At 40.8% G+C, this 21125-nt stretch overlaps 1 protein-coding gene across 1 annotated transcript in view; it reads right to left on the bottom strand.

Moving 5' to 3' along the window:
- TENM1 (teneurin transmembrane protein 1) overlaps positions 1 to 21125 on the bottom strand; it is a 124905-nt gene that overhangs the window by 84912 nt on the left and 18868 nt on the right. Inside the window, exon 3 of the mRNA XM_036305883.1 lies at positions 8308 to 8462. Coding sequence (XP_036161776.1) covers positions 8308 to 8462 — 155 coding nt within the window. The remainder of the gene's footprint in view (positions 1 to 8307; positions 8463 to 21125) is intronic.

The following is a 21125-nucleotide window of genomic DNA, read 5'->3' as shown; positions in this document are numbered from 1 at the left end:
GCCTGATTTTCAAGCATTCATAGATTATTGCCGGCCAACATTTGCTTTACAAGTTTCAAAAGGTGGGGACTCTGAAAGATCTTTTGATAATATCTGATGCTGCCACGTAGCCTTAGAACCAGTAAGCTCTTCATAAGGTCTTATTCAAAGCATCATGCTGTACCAGAGGCTTCTCTTTTCTCTTCTGTCTGTTCCTGTCAGCAGAATCTGTGTGCTCTCACTTAGACATCTGTCTGCACCTTCACCCATCAATACATTTTGATTTAATGATATATGAAACTTGAGCACAGTGTAAGCTCAGCTGGATCATGGTAAGTACTATTATAAACAACAGGGGCTTTGTTTTCCGAAGGTGTTATGAAGCTCCCTACTCAGTTTTCTTCCCTCTAGCTGAAGACAGCTCATGTTCTTAAGTACACGGGAAACATGATCCCCAATCTGCCACAGTTGTCTAAACAGACAGGGGAAACTCTCGCCATAGAGGCTGAACATCTGGGAAGGTGCGGCACACACAGGCTTCCTCCTGGCAGACACTCTATCCACTCACCCATCTGATTTCATTCAGTGTCCCCCAACTTTTGTCCATCTGTGCCATACATGGGTAATGATTTGCTTCAATGGCCAAACTTCTCCTTCCCAGTGAAAGATCTCAAAAGTGTCATCTATTTTCACTTTTTCCATTTCCTCACCTCCTACTCTACCACTGCAAACTGACTCCAATTAATTAGCACTCTACCAAAGGCACTCTTATCAGTCACGAATACTGTCAAACTAAATGGCTTCTTAAAAAAACCACCTTATTATATGTGACCTCTAAGTAGCATTTGATATTAATCATTCCCTTCCTTTTAAAAGCTTATTTCCCTTGGTTTTTTTTGACCACACACATTCCTAGTTTCCCACCTATTTGCCAGGTCTCTTCCTCTCAGTCTCCTCTATGGACTCCCATTCCTCAGCCTTCTCTTGAATAGTGACATTCCTAGGATTTTGGTCCTAAAAAAATTTTTTTATGCTATGTAGCCTACCTGGAAAAATCTTAACTACTCCACTATTTTCCATTACCAGGTATAAACTCATAATCTCAAATCTTATCTCCATTGCAGGCATTGAGCTTTATAGATCTCTATTGAATTGCTTCCCTAGTTTATTTACCTGGATGCACATGGGTACCTCAAACTCAACACATCTAGAGCTGAATCCATTATCCAACCCTCACTCAGAACCTGCTTCTTCTCCTCTTGTATCCTTCTTTTTAGGGAATGGTACCACAGATACATAGTTCCTTTATTCTGAAATTAAATCTGTTAACAAGTTATTTTTAAAAATATTTTGATTGACTTCAGAGAGGAAAGGAGAGGGAGAGAGAGAGAGAGACAGAAACATAAATGATGAGAGAGAATCATTGATTTATTTCCTCCTGCACCCCCCTACTGGGGATCGAGCCACAACCCAGGCATGTGCCCTGACCAGGAATTGAATCATGACCTCCTGGTTCATAGGTCTACGCTCAACCACTGAGCCATGCTGGCTGGGCAGTTAACAAGTTCTTTGATTTTAGCTCCAATATTTTGCCAATCTGTCTAACCTTCTTAATCCATACTGTTGATACTTTAGGTTTGGCTATTTCATTGCATGCCTACGTAATGCACGTAAAACTGAGCAGCTTCATGGTCAGTGTTATCACAGAGTTGTATTCCAAAGAAATCATTTGAATATCCTCCCTTCACAAAAAACATTAGAAACCAACTTAATCTGTAGGGGAGTCTCTTGAAAGGTGCTAATCATTTATATATTGACTAGAGGCCCGGTGCACAAAAATTTGTGCACTCGGGTGGGGGGTCCCCTCAGCCCAGCCTGTGCCCTCTCGCAGTCTGGGACCCCTCGGGCGATGACCACCTGCTGGCTTAGGCCTGCTCCCCGGGGGATTGGGCCTAAGCTGGCAATCAGACATCCCTCTGGCAGCCTGGCAGCCCTTGGGGGATGTCCACTTGCCAGCGGGGAGCAGACCTAAGCTGCAGTTGGACATCCTTAGTGCTGCTGAGAGGCGGGAGAGGCTCCCACCACCACCGCTGTACTGGCAGCCATCAGCCTGGCTTGTGGCTGAGCAGTGCTCCCCCATGTGGGATGGCACTGACCACCAGAGGGTAGCTCCTGCATTGAGCATCTGCCCCCTGGTGGTCAGTGTGTGTCATAGTGACCAGTCATTCCCAGTCTTTCTGCTGTTAGGGTCAGTTTGCATAATACCCTTTTACTATATAGGATAGAGGCCTGGTGCCGGCTAGTTTGCCCTGAAGGGTGTCCCGGATCAGGGTGGGGATCCCGCTGGGGTGCCTGGCCAGCCTGGGTGAGGTGCTGATGGGTGTTTGCAGCTGGTCACACCCCCTTCAGGGTGTTGATCCCAATTGGGGTGCCTGTCCAGTCTGGGTGAGGGGCTGAGGGCCATTTTCAGGCTGGCTGGTGACTGAAGCTCCCCGCCTCTTTTTTTAAAAAATTTTTATTCTGGGATTTATTTACTTTCTATAATTGAAACTTCGTTGCTGTCACTGGAGCTGAGCGCTGGCTCCTGCTCTCTGCAGCTCTGAGGCCACGGCCTGCTGAAAGCAGGTATCTGGGGTTTGTTTAGCTTCTATAATTGAAACTTTGTTGCCATCACTGGAGCTGAGAGCCGGCTCCAGCTCTGAGGCCACAGTCTGCTGAAAGCAGGTATCTGGGGTTTGTTTAGCTTCTATAATTGAAACTTTGTTGCCCTCACTGGAGCTGAGAGCCAGCTCCAGCTCTGAGGCCATGGCCTGCTGAAAGCAGGTATCTGGGGTTTGTTTAGCTTCTATAATTGAAACTTTGTTGCTTTCGGAGCTTGGAGCCGGGCCACGGCAGGCGGGGAACCTTGGCTTCCTCCATCACTGGAGCAAGCAAGTCTCCTCCTTGCTTCAGCTGCGTGGCTGCTGGCCGCCATCTTTGTTGGTGGTTAATTTGCATATCTCACTGATTAGCCAATGGGAAGCGTAACGAAGGTATGGTCAATTACCTTTTTGTCTTTTATTAGATAGGACTAGTGGCCCGGTGCATGAAATTCGTGCACATTGAAAAGGAATTAATTAGAGGATGTGAGCATGAGGCAGTCTGTGTTTCTAAAATTCAATGACATGAAGTTTAGCTATTACTTTGCCAAATAAATGGAATTTACAGATATCATTTAAAAGAGCGTTCAGCTTAATATTAAAAACTCTAGCTACCAAGTCAAGTCTGTTTTCAACTTTTTGCCAGCATTGTAAATTGTTTGCAATATCTACCCATTTGGGGTTGCATGTTATGGTTACGAATAAATAGGGCTTGCCATACTTCGTTACAATTGCCATAGCATCCTGATATTGCTGCTGCATATTTCTGGGACTACCTTCAAAAGATGATGGAAGTATTATCATTTTACCAATAGGCACATTGTCATTTTCAGATCTAGATTTGAGATAATCCATCAAACCACTATATTTTACAACTCTCAACTTAGATTGGTTTGCTTTGATGAAATTTATCTAATTGGCCTCCATATTTGAATATGAATCCACGATAAACTGTTGAGTTAATTTTCCTGCATTTAAAATAGGATTGAACGTGTCCCTCACAGAGAGATGAAATCCATAATACTGTGTTTGTGTGACTTGTGTCCTTACATTTTGTCTAGTATTATTGTCAATTACACTGTTGTCTCTGAGTCTTAATGCAATAGCTGTTCCCCAGCCTTTTTCACCATGTGGAAAAAGAATAGGATATGTTATTGCATCTAATGTAGGAAACAGGATATTGATTTGTTTCATTTTAGTGGCATTTGGATTATTGGGATCTGGTTTACAATGAATGAGCAAGTCCCTTTCAAAAGGAGGTTCTCCATCTTCATTTCTGAATATGACAGCAACCTCGGTTACACGGGGAGAATTATAGCTACCTGGATCACTATTGCGATCATATTTAATCGCCATTGTTACCTCTGTGGGAGCAATACCTTTTGCTGCTGCTTCAGATTGGGCTTCCTTTTCTACCTCATGTAGCATCTTGTATGATTTTGTTAATTCATTTATTTCATGCATGAGGTTGTCGATGTTGATCATGAGTCTTTCTGAGCAGCCCTGGTTTTCTGGCATTGCTAATCTTTTACTTGTAGCTTCGGCTATATCCAAAATATAGAGTTGAGCAAACTTCCAAGAAACAACATCCGAAGGATGTAAAGTTCCAGTACAGTGATGAACTTGTCCATGTATTCTAAAACAGTATGGTCCATATCCTGATGGTGATGCAATATTTGCACCCATGGAAGCAAAAGCAAAAGAACTATTTATGGAACGAATATTTTCCATGAAATTTTTACTGTCAGAATCTTCGTTTGTCATTAATCTTTTAAAATACGCTGGGTAATCTGGAAAATGTATATGATTTGGACAAACTTTCCCTTTGCTACAACATCGAGTAAATTTCCCTTCAGATGGTTTTTCATCAGAGAAATTTAGTGATAGGCAAAATTCACATCGAATAGTCATTCCACCACAACTATGTTCGAGAATTGCATCCTCATGTACTCCATTTTTGCTAAGAAGGCAGTTCCTACCAGAATTGGTAGTACTTGTTGATGACTGTTCTCTAAACATATTCTGTCATTGCCACAGCCTTTTTTCAACTTCAAAGGCATGTTGGTCTTTAGACATTTTCTGTCCATGACACAGGTGTTTTTTGGCATCAGAGCAACGTTTTTCCAATAGCTGGTCTTCAGATACATTCTGTCGCAGGCGCCGCCTTCTTTCAAGATCAGACGCACATTGCTCTTCAGACATTTTCTGTTGATAACACCAGCACCTTTCGGCTGCAGAGCTATGGTGTATCAACAGTTGTTCTTTAGACATAGTCCCACCTCTCTACTGTCACAGTCTGAGATGCAGGTGAATGAGAGTCCTGGCTGTCAGGCCATTGAGAGCTGTCTGACCAACAGCTGATTCTGGCTGATTCTGTGGGGGTGGGACTTCCTCCTCCCTGCTGTCAGTTTCCACAGCTGTGATGAGGAAGCTGGGGTGACAGAGGGAGCCACGCCCTCCAAGCTGCCCTCTCTCTCGCTCTGCTCTATGTCCAGCGACCACCTGCTTTGCCAAGCCTTCCAAACCTCCCGCTCTCTGCTCGCTCTTCCACTCTGCTTTCCACCGGCAAAGGTCCTGGGAGCCCACAGGCATGGGTAGGCACAGCCGGCCTCGCCTCCCGGGGCAGGCGAAGGTCTCGGGAGTGCGTGATCACCATTGCCTCCCGGGGCGCTTGACACCTGCGCATGCAAATTTACTTGCCATCTTTGTCAGGTCAATTTGCATACTCACTCCTGATGGGCTGGTGGGCATGGCTTGTGGGCATGTGGAGGGACAGTCAATTTGCATTTTTCTCTTTTATTAATATAGATATGTTTTGTCTCTGTCACACCTATATTACTTCAATTGACTCTTAAGTGATCTCCTTACCTCTAACACTGTTTTTTTCCCCCACCTCATTCTCTCTACTACAGTTAGAATGATTTTTGAAAAAGGCATTTCCATGCTTAATACTATTTTAAAAATGCATTTCTTTGATTAATGCTATTATTTGTTCCCCATTGTCCACTGGATAAAACTGAAACTCAATCATGCTTTTAAGGTCCTTCATCATATGCTTCCCCTTAGCTCACTAGCTTTATCTCTCACTACTGCTCCATATTCTTTGTACCATAGTGTCCTTTTGGTATTGGTATATATGTTAACTGTGCCTGGTGAGCATTTATATGCATGTTCAAAGAAAATGCAGTCTACTATGGGAGATTAGTTGGACACACAGTTGGGTAATAGAGAACAGATTACATATTAAATGTGGTGATACTAAATTTCAGTAAGGGAATGAGATAACAATTAGGGCTAGAACCATCAAGGAAGGTTCCCATGGAACATATGAGGTATGACAAGGGTGGGGAGTGGGATTTGGACCAAGAGAGGTAATTATGGACTGAGTGAATGGAGCTGTGAGAAGCAAGCCCCTGATAAAGGTGGGGTTCATAATCTGGACACTGAGGTAGCGATTAGTATGGACTCCTTGTTCTCTGAAATCCCAACAGGAAAAATTCTAGTCACTCTTTAGGGTGCTTTAAGCATAGGATAGGGAACGATGGTTTTTCCAGGGCCCTTTTTCAATGGGACGAACTCTACATCCTAAACTGAAAGAGACACGGTCACTTTTATGGTGGCAATGATGGCTTGCAAAGTGTCATGTGAAAAATAACCCTTCTCATGGTGATGAGGATCATATATTTGCTCTACTTAGATGAAGAATTCTCTGTTCAGCATAACTTTTCTACACAGAAACAGATAAGCTGTTTAGAGTTGACTGGTTGCAATTCTAAGCGTGCTATTTTAAGTTAAAAATATCCCACAAGTGAATCATATATGTGTATCTTCTCTCTTTCATCCCCATCCTCCACATAAACACATTCACACCCTTCCTTACTGCCATAAATCATGCTCCTTTTCCTTGCCTTATTCAGGATTTTGCATCATAGAAATTTTGGCTACTTTGGGACTTGATAGCCTGATCCACTCAAACCCCTCACTAAGAATGGTTCATTCATTGTGTTTCCCAAGCCTCCCAATTCCCATTTTATTTTTATAGTTGACTCTATTTGACTATTTTCTGAGTTTCTGGGGGTAAGGCAGAGGTACATAGAGAAGAAACTCCCAAATAGACACATCTCTGGTGTTTAATAGCGTTGTGTATGTATGACGGATGGCTATGGGAGAGAATATTAGAGCTAATGACTAAAGCAAGGTTTCTGGGTGATCACTTTCTTTTCCTTGTTATGTTAGGTTTCAGGTGGCATGAATAAGGAAGCAACAGGAATATCCTAATTGTGGAGGATATCACTGGCTGCCTACCCAACAGCAATCCTTTACTTGCTAATAGAACCCTGATTTTGGTTCAAGAATTAGGTAGCAATGTGCTCAGGGACAGTGACCCAGTGCCAGAGGGTCTGAATCCATTTTGGAGATCTCATTTCCTCTTTGCCAGTGACTGGTGATGGCATGGGTAAGTGACTTGATTCTGTCCACTGTGACACATGAAGAAAATCTGCTGGCATCTTCACCTACCTGTGGTCATCTCACTATGTGGGATAATTAAACCTTATTGTTTAAACTACTTTTAGAAAGGTGCTTTATTATTTGTCATCAAAACCATCCACTCTGAGACACTAACCAACTTTAAAACTCTCAATTTCTACTCTAATTCATTTGAAAAGATTATCTAATAATCTACTTCATCAAAGTCATAGATTTACGAAAAATTAGAGTTTAAAGGGCCCTCTGAGGATGACTGGTCTATTTCTTTCATTTTACTTAATTAATTTATTTTTTAAACATTTTTATGTATTTTTATTGATTTCACAGAGGAAGGAAAAGGGAGAGAGAGATAGAAATATCAATGATGAGAAAGAATCATTGATTGGATGCCTCCTGCATGCCCCACATTGGGGATTGAGCCTGCAACCCAGGCATGTGCTCTGACTGGGAATCAAACTGTGAGCTCTCAATGCTCAACCACTGAGCTATGCCAGTAGGGACATTTCCCACATTTTAAATACCAACCTCTGTGTCTGAAGACTGAGAAGTTTATTTGCAGGCAGTTAGGTCTGTGTTGTATGCTCTATAATCTCTCCACATGTTTAATCCTGATTTTGTACAATTGTGGTAAAATCAGAATTTTGGATTTAGATGAGAACAACACTGAATTTGCTTATTTATTCTCACTGGCATAAAGCTTTCCTAAATATACGTAAAATAGATCTTGGAGGTAACGTTGTTTTTACTTAAGAGAAATTTCAAATGCCCTAGAAATAGCTATTTATAGGCACATAAATAACAAGTCATGCTCATATATTCATTTAAAGAGATGACTAAAGACTTTAGTAGTCAGTACTTTCCCAAATGTGAGATACTATGTTATTTTAAAATAATAAAGTTATGTATCTAGGAAAATATTTAATAAATGAGATTGGCCTTACCCTCTAATTGATTCAAATTTGAGAGACGTTAATTCTTATGCTGACATTCCATCTAGCCTTACTCCCATCCTAGCTTGTCATTTTCTCCCAACTGAGTTTTTCTGAGCAGAAAAAGTAACTTACATAAGGCAAAACTTCTGTTGTCTGATGTTATAACAGATACCCCAGGCTTCCTTTCTACCTAATTTCTGTATGAGAAAATGGTTATTCATTTCCATGATGCCAAATGGTGATAACACTTAAAAACCAGTGGTGCCTACCTGAGTGATGTCCATTCCTGAGTCACAGCTCAGTGGCTGTGTGGAAGTCAGACCATTTGAGCCGATTACAGTGGAGATCACAGCATTCTCATCAATTTTCCGAATCATAGTCCCATCCACAAAGTAAATGAATCCATGCCTATCAACTGTGATGCCTGTTGGGAAAGAGCAAATGAGCATTAGGAGGCTAGCGGGCCACATTTGCACCACGATCAGGAATTTAAAAGAAGCTGTAGAAATGGAAAAGCATTTTAAAGACATATGGATTCAATTTTGCTCAGCACGGCCAGGACAGTAATGGGAGGGGTCTGTTCAGGCACACATTCGCTTCTTTGTGTATTGAGAAGAAATGACAAAATGTAACATGTGGAGATAAAGCCAGGTCTAACAATTTCGTGTTGTCCAGTTTTACATTTCCACCCCCTTGACACTTGCTTACCACCCCCCCCAAACAAACAAACAAACAAACAAACAAAAAACCTTCTTTAAGATAAATGCAAAAAGACACAGGAGGCAGTATGTATTACATTTCTTTTGGGGTACAGATGTATAGGCTACTTGCTTATTTTCATAGTTGAATTAGAAATAACTGACTTGGAAAGCATTAACATTCTTTTCATCAATTCACACTCAGTTAACAAAGAGTTTGTAATAATCCTGATAAACTGGACTGAGTGTTTTTCTCTAGAATACCTATTAAGGGGGAAGAGGGTTGGAGAGAAAAATTATGGTGTCACAAAGGGAATGGTTAAGCTTTTAGAAAAAAAAATAAAAGCCAATAAAATTTTCACAGTAGTTTTTACATACTGTGTTAACTACAGCCTGGTTTCTTGGAAAATAAAATAAAAATAGCAGTTAGAAAGCTAGGGTTCTAATACTGAATACACCACTTATAACCAATGTGTGACTGATGGAGAAATTTGTCTCTCCAAATTTCAGCCTCTTCTTTAGTAAAATATGGAAAAGATTACCTGCCTATGATATTGTGATTTGTTTTTGTTCCTAATTCTAACAAAGAGCACCTAAATCTCTTGGAATTGACTAAGTGGTGAGAGATAAAGGCGTTTTTGTTATGCTAATGAGCTAATTTTTAGCCTCACCTAAATATGGGTTGGTTGCCAGTGGAGCTAACCTTGTGATTAGAGGGTTGGAGAATGAGGGCCAATGATTTAATCAGTTGTGTCTATGTAATGAAGCCTCCACAAAAATCCCAAAAGACATGGTTCAGAGAGCTTATGGGTTGTGTGAACATGTGGTGAGTTGGAGAAAGTGGCTCACTCTGAGAGGGCATGGGAGCTCCTTGCCCTTTCCCCATATCTTGCTTTATGCATCTCTTCCATCTGGCTGTTCCTGTATTATATCTTTTAATAATAAACTGGTGATCCAGTAAGTAAAATGTTGCTCTGAATTCTGTGAGTCACTCGAGCAAACTAATAGAGCACACATTGGGGGTTGTTGGAACCTTTGATTTATAGTCCAGCCAGTCACAAGCACAAGTGACAACCTGGACTTGAGACTGATATCTGACATGATCTCCAGGTAGATAGTATCAGAATTGAGTGAAATTGTAGGACACCTAGTTGGTGTCCAAGAATTGCTTGTTGGTGATATGGAAACCCACCCACCCCTACCCCCTCCACACTGGAAATTGGTTTTAGGACACCTTTTACTGCCTTACTTAGGTAAGGTGACCAACTGTCCTGATTTGTCTGGGACTGAGGCAGGGTTTAGTTTTAAAACTGGGACAGTCCTAGACAAACTGGGATGAGTTGGTTACTCAAGCCTCGGTTGTTATAAGTGTCATATGAAATAATACATTTAAAAAGTGTCTGACACATAAAGAACATATGGTTCAACTCCTACTTCCCTTAGTGCTTTTGATAGTGCTCTTGAAAATAACCACACAGCATTACTTTAAAACTAGTCTACAGTTTTCTTTCCCCATCTTAGAATGTATGTTATAAGTTAGGAACATCTGTGATAAGAAGCATGTCCTTTTAACACATATATACAGGCATAATACTTTTCCTGGCAAAAAGTGAACTCATCTAAGGACAGTTTATAAACCCAACTTAATAAACTGCTTTTAGATGAGCTAATTTGTTGGCAGGAGTTTAATATTAAGACTTGGCTTTATGGTGTACTTTGATTAATCCTGATGCTCCTCATGAAGTATTAATCCTTAACATCTATAAAAGCTACAGATTCATTTTAACTTTCCCAGAATGCCTCTAAAGTAATTTATGTTTTGGTGAGTTCTCCAAGGAAACCAGCATGTCCAAACAAGGGGAAGTTCATGCCAATAAATCCCTTTATGATTTTCAGAGCCATAAGGACCTTTAAGGAGGTTTGTAAAAAGACTTTTAAGATTGGGCTAGGTCCTAGGATGGTGACACATGAATATTTCTTTTATCTCCAGAACATTTGGACTGAGGATGAACCAAGAAGGTACCTCTACTTTAAAAATATATATATTTTTACTGATTTCAGAGAGGAAGGGAGAGGAAGAGAGAGGTAGAAACATCAGTGATGAGAGAGAATCATTGATCGGCTGCCTCCTGCACTCCCCACACCAGGGATTGAGCCCACAACCCGGGCATGTGCCCTGACGGGGAATTAAACCATGACCTCCTGGTTCATAGCTCGACACTCAACCACTGAGCCACACTGACCAGGCAGTACCTCTACTTTTTATTTTTGTTTTGGTAAAATCAATTTCTTGAATGTCTAGAATTTTGTCTGGCTTGTGGCAGGTCTATAATTTGAGATCACCTTCTGTGACCTCCATATAAATATCACTGAGTATGAAATGTAAATTGTGGCTGTCATAAGAGGATGCACTGAAAGATCAAGACTCCAGTCTGGAGAGAGAAAGGCTGAGAGTAGACAGCTTAAAGTGCATGAAATTATGAATTATTACCAAACACATACTGAATGTCACTATGCCAAGTGTTGTGAAGGCCAAAGGACAAATAATCCAAGTACGTGGAAAACAAAACTAAGAATAATACTTATTAAGTGGGAGGTAGTACACTTAGAGAATCTAATCTCCTGAAAAAATGGAACAGATTCACAAAGATATAAAGAGATGGATTCCTATTGAAACTAGTATATTTGGGGAGGTCCTACATTGTTATGTGGACACCAAGAAGGACAACTCTGTTAATTGATCACTATACATGTCAACCTATCAGGGTGAAGTTTGTATTGATTCAGAGATGATAATCCTAGAGTTTACATGGTTCCCCACTTTTCATTTTTGTGAACTTCTAAATACGGTGAACTGCTCCCTCTGTTCCTGTCAGTTGAGTTCCAGAGATGATGTTTATTAAATACTCATGATTGGCCTTCAGGGCTTATTTGACAGACAGTTTGTAGGATACTCTCTTTACATATAGTTGTATAGCAAATTCTTTTATCGTGGTCCAATTTCTAAAATGCTCCTTTTTCCTTGAGACTCTTTAATTAAATTTGAATTACACTTACATTTGGAGTTGAAAAAGAAATTGTAAAAAGAGCTTTGAGAGACTGTGTGATAGGTGCTTATTAATGTACTGGGCATATTTTATATGTATATATTTTTCATTTCCTTCACCAACCAACCAACCAAGCAAGCAACATATGAACTAACACACACACACACACACACACACACACACACACACACTCCCCAAACAACTAGTTTTATAAACTCATCACTGGTGAGGTTTAAGGGGTATTTAATTTTCCCTGAGGTTAAAAACCAAATTTAAAATTCCAGGCAGGAAAAATAATTATTTTTGCCATTACTTGAGGGGGGTGATTTTCTTCCCATAAGGTGTACTGGTATAGTGCAGTATGATCTATTACTGTCTGAGTAGGAGGAGGTGGTACATGTCCAGTATATTTTAAGCTTTATTCTTCAGAGATAGTGATGTGAGTGATTTCAGATCACATGAAGCCATCTGGGGCTAGCAAAACCTGCAGATTCCATTGAATTTTATTTTGGGGGGATATTGTACCCAGCTTTCCAAAATTTTGTGCCCAATGTTGTGGCCATAATTTGTTCCAATGGCCACACCTATTGATGTGTTACGGACAACATTTTCATTAGCACTTACACAATTGAAGGCACAGATTTTGGATAAGAAAGGAATTAAACTTCATTGAGAGAACCACATCCAGGGTTTAAAATTCTCACCAGTATTCATTTTTAGAGCAAGCAAAACAATATGGATCTCTCATATAACCACGAAGTTAGGCAACGATGCAGGGTGGGTGGGGGTGCGGCACATGACAGCTTGAGTCCCCATACCACCAGCTCCATCAAGTAAAACATTAGGCTCAGGCGCCAAGACAGCATGTTTAGCTTGGAGCACATTTTTACATTTGTGAGAAAATAAATAAATCCTTGTAAATTAGTGCATATAATGAAACCACTGACAGACCATAACCTGGAAGTGTGAATGGTGCTGTCTCCATTCATCAGCATTAAGCCCTAACAAGCTCTTTCTATGGAGGGACCTGCTCATAAATAAAGTGCATCTTGTAAAAAAAATTATTCACAATGTCTTATGCAAAGTAGGGGACGTTATATAATAGCTGAACTGCAGGCTCTTTTCTCTGTAAAGCATAGCTCTGTATGAAACAGCTACAAATTATAGGCAAAATTATTTGACTTCTTCCCTTGTCTTATTATCCTCCAATGAATAAATACTATAATTCTTAAGGAGACAATTGCCTAAAGCTGGGGCAGCCCGGATGGTTTCTAATAAATTTATCACCTGTTAGGGAAGAGCACGCCGCTGATCAATACTGAAGCAGCTGTGGCATCCTGATGTGGGGTCACTGGGAGTCCAGATGTGGAGGTTAATAGCCTGGAAATAGTAGCTAAAATCCCAAATTAGATAACAGTGAAGATCAGAGTTTTTGGCTGTGCTGAATGCCAATTTCAAATGTTGGCAGAAGGCATCTCTGTAATTTATAAAAATTACAGCTGTTGAGGCCACCTACATTTTTATTATTTCTATATTAAAAATGAACCTTCTTTCAGAATATAAGCTTTGGGAAGTAGTCATAAAATTCTCTCCATCTATGGCCCTAGCAACCAGAAAACTAAAATACTGTTTTATTTTTCTTTTTTTGCCACAATCTGTTCTTTAATTTTATGGGACACAGATAAATGTTTAAAATAAACTTTCAGGGAATATCAAGTGCAATGTGGTGCCAGCTCAATCTCTGATACTGAGAGTGCTGAATTGTATAACTGACACTAGCTGTTGACCATAAAGTGCCCATTAAGTCAGAGAGATTAAAATATTTTGCTTTGTTCATGTGCATTACACTTCTTGGAAAATTGGTATCATATGTGTGATCTATATGGAAATTCTCCACCAGGCAGAAAAGTCCATTCTCCAACCTATCTGATGACTGTCTACTTAATTACCCACTGGGATCAGAAAGGGCCAAGTTACTTCTGCACAATAAGCCTGTTAAGTTCTCTTGCTAGGTAGCCAGTAAATGGAGCTTGTAGAACTTGAAAGAATTACAAATGTCTGTGTGTCACTAGGGTTGCAAGGAGGCAGAGCTTAATGACCAGCTGAGATGATTTCACTGTGTGGTTAACAATGAGAACAGGAGTTCTTTAATATGAGACTAATAAACTCACTATAACATTACATGACTAGTGTGAGTCATGTAATCAGACATTGTATGTTAATAAAAAAGTGTATATTCTAAACAGTAAAGGTCAATTTCCAAAGAATTTAAATACATTAAAATGATTAAGCATTCAAACTAATATTCTATTGACTGGAATGTTCTTTTCTTCATGACTCAGAAGGTACTTTTTAAAGGGCTTCAGAGACATGATAAGGAACAACAGATTTGTGGGCTAGTTAAGCAAGAATTCTGGTTGAGAGAAACACAGATAAGTCCAGTTTTTAGCATTTACCTTCTTTTCAGCTCCTTTGCTGTCTCAAAGCTTTAGCCTTCAGGACAAGGCAGAGTGAATGAAGAGCTCTCCTCCTTCCACCAACTACTATTTTTCTAAAAGCTCACCGGGGAAGCTGTTTTTCTCCTTACTTATTAATTTATTCTGGATTTATTTTTCACCTATTATGTTCTAGGCACTGAAAATAGAGCAAAGTATAAAACAGACATGGTACTGCCCTTGAGGACTCAGAACCAGGTAGGGAAGATGGACAAACAACCAGGCAACTACAATGCCTTGAGATGAACACTATTTGGGGGCAAGTCCAGGGTTCCATGGTGTAGCCTTAGGGGATGGGCTGGGGAGATGAAGGTCACAAGTGATTTCTCAGATTAAGTGACATGGAAGCAGAAACTTGAAGAATCATGTTGGATTCCTGATGAGCCTCATGTGAAACCCAGGTAAACAGCACTGAACAGCTATGAAGGATAGCTAATATCACTAAATAATAACCATTTTCATTTGCTGAGAATACTTGATATTCCAGGCACTGTGCTAAATTCTTTACATGCATTTTCTCACTTATTCATCACAGTAGCCTTGTGGAGTAGGTATTATTAATATCATTTTTTTAAAGATGTGGAAATAGAGGTTCAGAGGTCGAATGACTAATTCCACATTATCTACCAAGAAAAAAAATGCTAGATTTAGATCATGTTTGTCTGAGTTCAATGTTCATTCACTTAATTACTATCCCATGTAGCCTAAATGGGGCTATTAATCACTTTACCACAGGAGTGGTGTCCAGACTGGTTTTAGAAAGTCCATGAAATTATTTGCAGAATGTTTTATGTATGGGTATTGTCATGGGGAGATGGTCCATTGCATTTGTTAGAGTGTCAAAGTGATCCATGATCCCTTCCAAAATATTGTTAACAATTCTTATATTCCTGTAGATCTCTTGGATCCCTTCAGAATTATTCCTCAAAAATATTCTGTGGCAAGATCTATCTCCTGCCTCAACAGTGTTTGGACAGAACAGACCTATAGACACCCCTTCTTATAGCTTTTGGCCACTCTCCTTTGTCTTATACAGTCACCACCTCTGGGACTAGCCAACACACTGTTTTTTATTTTTGTTTTTTTGTTTGTTTGTTTTTCTACCTTAACTCCTTATTGCCAAACAACCATGAGCTTCCAAATTCATCAGAATTATTCCACCGAGGTGGAGGCTGCGGTCAACCGCCTGGCCAACTTGTATCTGCGGCTCTCCTACACATACCTCTCTCTGGGCTTCTATTTCGACCGGGACTATGTGGCTTTTGAGGGCCTGGGCCACTTCTTCCGCCAGTTGGTGGAGAATATGTGCGAGGGCACTGAGCATCTCTTAAAGTTGAAAAACCAGCCCAGTGGCTGCATTCTCTTCTAGGATGGGCTGAAGCCTCCCCAAGGTGAGTGGGCAAAACTCAGGATGCCATGGAAGCCACCCTGGCCTTGTAGAGGAACCTGAACCAAGCCCTTTTAGAGCTGCATGCCCTGGGTTCTGCCCGCAGACCCTCATCTCTGTGACTTCCTGCAGAACCACTTCCTGGGTAAGGAGGTGAAACTCATCAAGAAGATGGTCCAGGTCAATAGGGAAAAAAAGGAAACATATGTACTACTCTTTGTAATACTTTAAGTAATAAAATAAAATTTAAAAAAGAAGATGGTCCACACCTGACTCACCTCTGCAGGCTGGGCTGGACGAGTATCTCTTTGAAAGACTCAACCTCAAGCACGTCTAGGAGCCTTTGGATCCCAGAGGCCTTTAAGAGGCCCCTCTGCATTCCCCTGGTGTCTGGCTTTTACCTGAGCTTCTCCCTGAAACTACCAGTCATTCTTTCAACCACCCTGAAGCCCTCTACCATGCACTGGACCAAATGAAACAATAAAGCTTTTTGCAGCAAAAAAAAAAAAAGAGGAAAAAAAGAAAAAAAATATTTTGTGGCTTCATCCCCACGAAGCTGGTGAGTTTTACCAAAGTACTCAGTTTCCATGTGACAGGGATTTTGGTAACTTGACTATTATCATACAATCTATCATATAAAAAGGAGGCCTCAGAAATAAGGGTCACAAATTCATATGTCACCAGGGGTTAGGCAAGTGACATAAATTTGTAAGTTAGGCCAGATGTTAGAGTAAATAGATTCTAGGAGAAACTAAGGTTAACTAAAGAGATCATGTTTCATCAAAATGCATTCAATCTTTTTTTAAAAAAATAAAGGCATGATATAGGTCAAATCAATAATATTTTTGAACTGGATTTATCCCCTGAGTCACCATTTATGATGCTTACTAGAGGACAATCAGGAAGAACATATCATCAATGAAGAGCTTGCTGTGAGCAGAGAAGATCCATGAACTTAGAGTAAATATAATAACCAGTGTAGTACTGCCATTAAAAGTCATGTCTTGGCACAGAGATATCCCATTTATCCCCTGCCTCCCCACATCCATAACCCCCACTCCCATTAACCCCCACAACCAGAGTGGTATATTTTTTTATAACAGATGAACCTACATTGACACATCATTATTACCCGAAGTCCATAGTTTACCTTAGAGTTCACTCTTGGTATTGTACATTTGGTTTAAACAAATGTATGATGACATATACCCACCATTAGTACCATACATAGTAGTTTCAGTGTATGAAAATTTTGCTATATTTTTCTGTGAACCTAAAACTGTTCTAAAAAATAAAATATATTTTAAAAAGTTATGACTGGGTACTTGTACTATGAAACCAAAAATAATCAAATCTAGTTGTGATTCTCATCATTGAAAAATAGAAGAAACTAAGATGGCGGCATAGGGAAACACCGAAATTGCTGCCTCCTACAACAACTTCAAAACACAATAAAAAGACAAAACGGACATCATCCAGAATTACAGGAAGGCTGGCGGAGTGGAAATTCTACAACTAGAAGGAAAGAGAAAAGCACATTGAGGGTCAGGAGCTGCGGAAGTAAAGTGCAAAGGTACGAGGCTCGAGAGTGCACGGAAAGGGGCTGGTACCTGAGGACACGGCTGTCTTTTTGAATCGGGAGGGAGTCACAAGCTCCCGATTGCTCTGAACTCCGGTTCCAGGAAGTCTCTGGGGACCCAGGACTCATACGGGGAGAAACTGGACTGTCTGGCAGCGGGCAGAACTCGAGGGCGGCTTTCCCTCAGAGGTGCTTGCAGCAATTAAATTATCAGGACACTGAGACGCACGCGGCCCCTTAGGGCAGGGCTGAGAATCTGCCATAGTTCCTTGCTCCGCCCTTTGATTCCCTGAGACCCCGCCCCACCCAGGCTGTGGCAGAGGCTTTTGCATATGAATGCCCTGGCCCTTTGCAACCTGAAAATTACCTAACAAACTGCAGCTGGGCCACAGACCCAGAACTTCCAAGAGAAGGCCCAAGGCCCCACAGCAGCTTGCATTGCTTCACAGCTGGGCCTCATCAGGGCACCTCCAAACTCCAAAAAAGGAAAGGGAATCTGCAGTTCTCTTCATAGCTCCTGCTGGGTAACCTCCAAGAGCCAGTGTACCCAGTGGTCATAGGGGGACCATCTGGATTACAACTCCTCAGATCCATAAGGGACACACCCAGGGGGCAGACTCAGTGAGCACCAAAGCCCCACTGAAGCAAGCCTTGCCCCAGAAGGGTGTCTTCAGTACAGAAGTTCTCCCACTGCAGACAGAGCCGATTCTCACTGCCAATTGGCCTGGAGGTCAATTCCTCCCAGTGATTCTACAACAATCAAGGCATAACTACAACAAGACTGTGCACAAAGCCCACAAGGGGGTGCACCAAGAGTGTCCACCTCAGGTAACGGGGGAGGCTGAGCCACTGGGCCCTACAGGACACCTAACCCACAAAACCACTCTACCAACACAGGGAAGCATAAAAAATGCAGAGACAAAGAAACAGGTCACAAATGACAGAAATGGAGGAAAGAAAACTACTGGATATAGAGTTCAAAACCACGTTTATAAGGTTTTTCAAGAATTTTATGGAAACCGCCGATAAATTTAGTGAGGCCCTCAAGAAATCTAGTGAGACCCTCGAGGATATGAAAAAGGACCAACTAGAAATTAAGCATACACTGACTGAAATAAAGAATAATATACAGAGATCCAACAGCAGACAAGAGGATCCCAAGAATCAAGTCAAAGATTTGAAATACAAAGAAACAAAAAATACCCAACCGAAAAAGAAAAAAGAAAAAAGATTCCAAAAATATGAAGATAGTGTAAGGAGCCTCTGGGACAACTTCAAGCATACCAACATCAGAATTATAGGGATACCAGAAGAAGAGAGAGGGCAAGATATTGAAAACCTATTTGAAGAAATAATGACAGAAAACTTCCCCTACCTGGTCAAAGAAATAGACTTACAAGTCCAGGAAGCGCAGAGAACCCCAAACAAAAGGAACCCAAAGAGGACCACACCAAGACACATCATAATTAAAATGCCAAGAGCAAAAGACAAAGAGAGAATCTTAAAAGCAGCAAGAGAAAGAAACTCAGTTACCTACAAGGGAGTACCCATACGACTGTCAGCTGATTTCTCAACAGAAACCATGCAGGCCAGAAGAGAGTGGCAAGAAATATTCAAAGTGATGAATAGCAAGAACCTACAACCAAGATTACTTTATCCAGCAAAGCTATCATTCAGAATAGAAGGTCAGATAAAGAGCTTCACAGATAAGAAAAAGCTAAAGGAGTTCATTACCACCAAACCAGCATTATATGAAATGCTGAAAGGTATTCTTTAAGAAGAGGAAGAAGAAAAAGGAACTCTTACCATTTGCCACAGCATGGATGGAACTGGAGAGCGGATAAATACCACATGATCTCCCTCATTTGTGGAATATAATGAACAACATAAACTGATGAACAAGGACTGATCCAGAGACAGAGAGGCATTGATTGGACTGTCGGGCCTTGGAGGGAAGGTAGGGGAGGGTGGGGGTAAGGGGGAAAGATCAACCAAAGGACTTATATGCAAGCATATAGGCCTAACCAATGGACACGGACAACCGGGGGTGGGGGGTGAGGGCATGAGCGGGGGGGGGGGGAGGGTAACGTGGGGATAAGGACACATATGTAATATCTTAATCAATAAAAAATATATTTAAAAAAAAAGAAAAATAAAACACCTGGATGGCTGATGATACAATATTTGTTAAGAATGCAGCCTCTTTTGTTCCCACCAAGACTGAAGTTCAGAATTTGTGACAAGTTCATCAGATTTAGTCAAATCAAACCAGAAATCTAGGTGTCAAGCTGAACTCAACTTTGCTCTTGTTCTGCCACCCTTTCCTACCTCATCCCTACTTCAGAAAGGATCCTTACTCCCTCTTCCATATGGCAGAAACTCTATGATTAGATGTGGCCCAAGTGATGTATGTTATTTCTAGGCCTGGACCCTAATAAAACTTAATAGAGCTTTTCTGTAGATCACTCACTTCCCCTGTAGACTGGCTGGCTGCAGAGCATCTAGTGGAGGACTCCCAGGCTTAGTGAAATGAGGAGCCACTAGATGGAAGGAGCCTGGCTTCCTGAGTCACTGCTTGGAACAAGGATTCCTCCAATCCCCCAGACAACCCATATTGGTCTGTGATATGAGCAAGAAATAAACTACCATTTTGTTAAGCCATTGAGATCACATGTGGGTTTTTTTTCCATACAATTGTTAGCTTGGCTTATTACATTCACCAACTCAAACCCTATTCATCTTTCAAGGCTTCTACAAGAAGTTTCTCTTCCAGGAAGCCTTCTCTGCAAACTCCAGTTCATTCTACTCTGTTTTCTAACCTACAGAAGCTTTTTATTTTTAATGTGAATTCTCCAATCATACTCTGTCTAAGCAATAAGCTCTTTGAGGGTAAAAACTGGATTTTAGGCTTTACTTTTATACTGCAACAGATCCAGTAGACCTGAGCACAAATCTCCAGTAAACTTGGTTGAATTATAAATTGACACATTTATATTGAAGCACATCTAACTTAAATCAAATAAAGCATGCTATGAAGTGAAGAGCGATAGATGAATTTCTCTAAAATTTAGTTTAGAATGGAGGCAATGGTAATCTCTTCCTCTAAAGACCTTTAAGAGGAATACAGTCCCCTCTCAATTAGTGATTATTAGAGTAGGGTGGGGGCAGGAAAGTGGGTTAACAACCAAGAGAAAGTAAAATAAAAACCAGGGATCAAATTAACTGCAAATGAATTTGACCCACGTAGATAGCTACACTGAATAGCTCAGGCTCCCCCCAAATCCACATTTCTTGTCTTATAATCTCTTCCAACTTTACCATCTTAGGAGTTCTAAGGAAACAGAAATGCCTCAAGATTTTGCCTTACTAGGGTTCCCTATGGACCACATAAGGGAAAGCAAACAAAACGCTGGCTCCAGGATCATATCATGGATCTGGGTTTCAGGCTGACTTCTGTTGTAGATTAGCTGTAGGACTCTGGATAAGGCAAATATTTAACCACTCAGTGTCTAGATTTCCTAACCCATATCCTGACTACTACACAAGGTAAAATGGTGTGATGCTCATAATAGCCAATGAAATGGAAGCACTTTGAAGAGGATGAAATATAATGGCGGTGGTAAGTGGTGTCCTAATTGCTCAGTCATTGCTTCCATTCTTCCTGAAAGTGACTTTTCTAAGCCCAGAATCATAGACAAAGATTTCCACATAGGCCCTGCTTCAACATTTTAGGCTTTTCTACATTGGACAGACATAATAAAAGATTTAAGTCCACAAAGCATTATGTAACACTTGTCAGTAGTAGAGGGCCCTATGTTAGAATCACCATTGAGACAAGACAATGGTTGAAAACAATTTTGTTAGCTAGGGGAAATACTGTA

The sequence above is a fragment of the Myotis myotis genome, unplaced genomic scaffold (genome assembly GCF_014108235.1).
Source record: "Myotis myotis isolate mMyoMyo1 unplaced genomic scaffold, mMyoMyo1.p scaffold_m19_p_4, whole genome shotgun sequence".
NCBI classification, from domain to species: Eukaryota; Metazoa; Chordata; class Mammalia; order Chiroptera; family Vespertilionidae; genus Myotis; species Myotis myotis.
The sequence above is the reverse complement of the archived record's forward strand: the minus strand, read 5'-3'. Positions and strand labels throughout refer to the sequence as shown.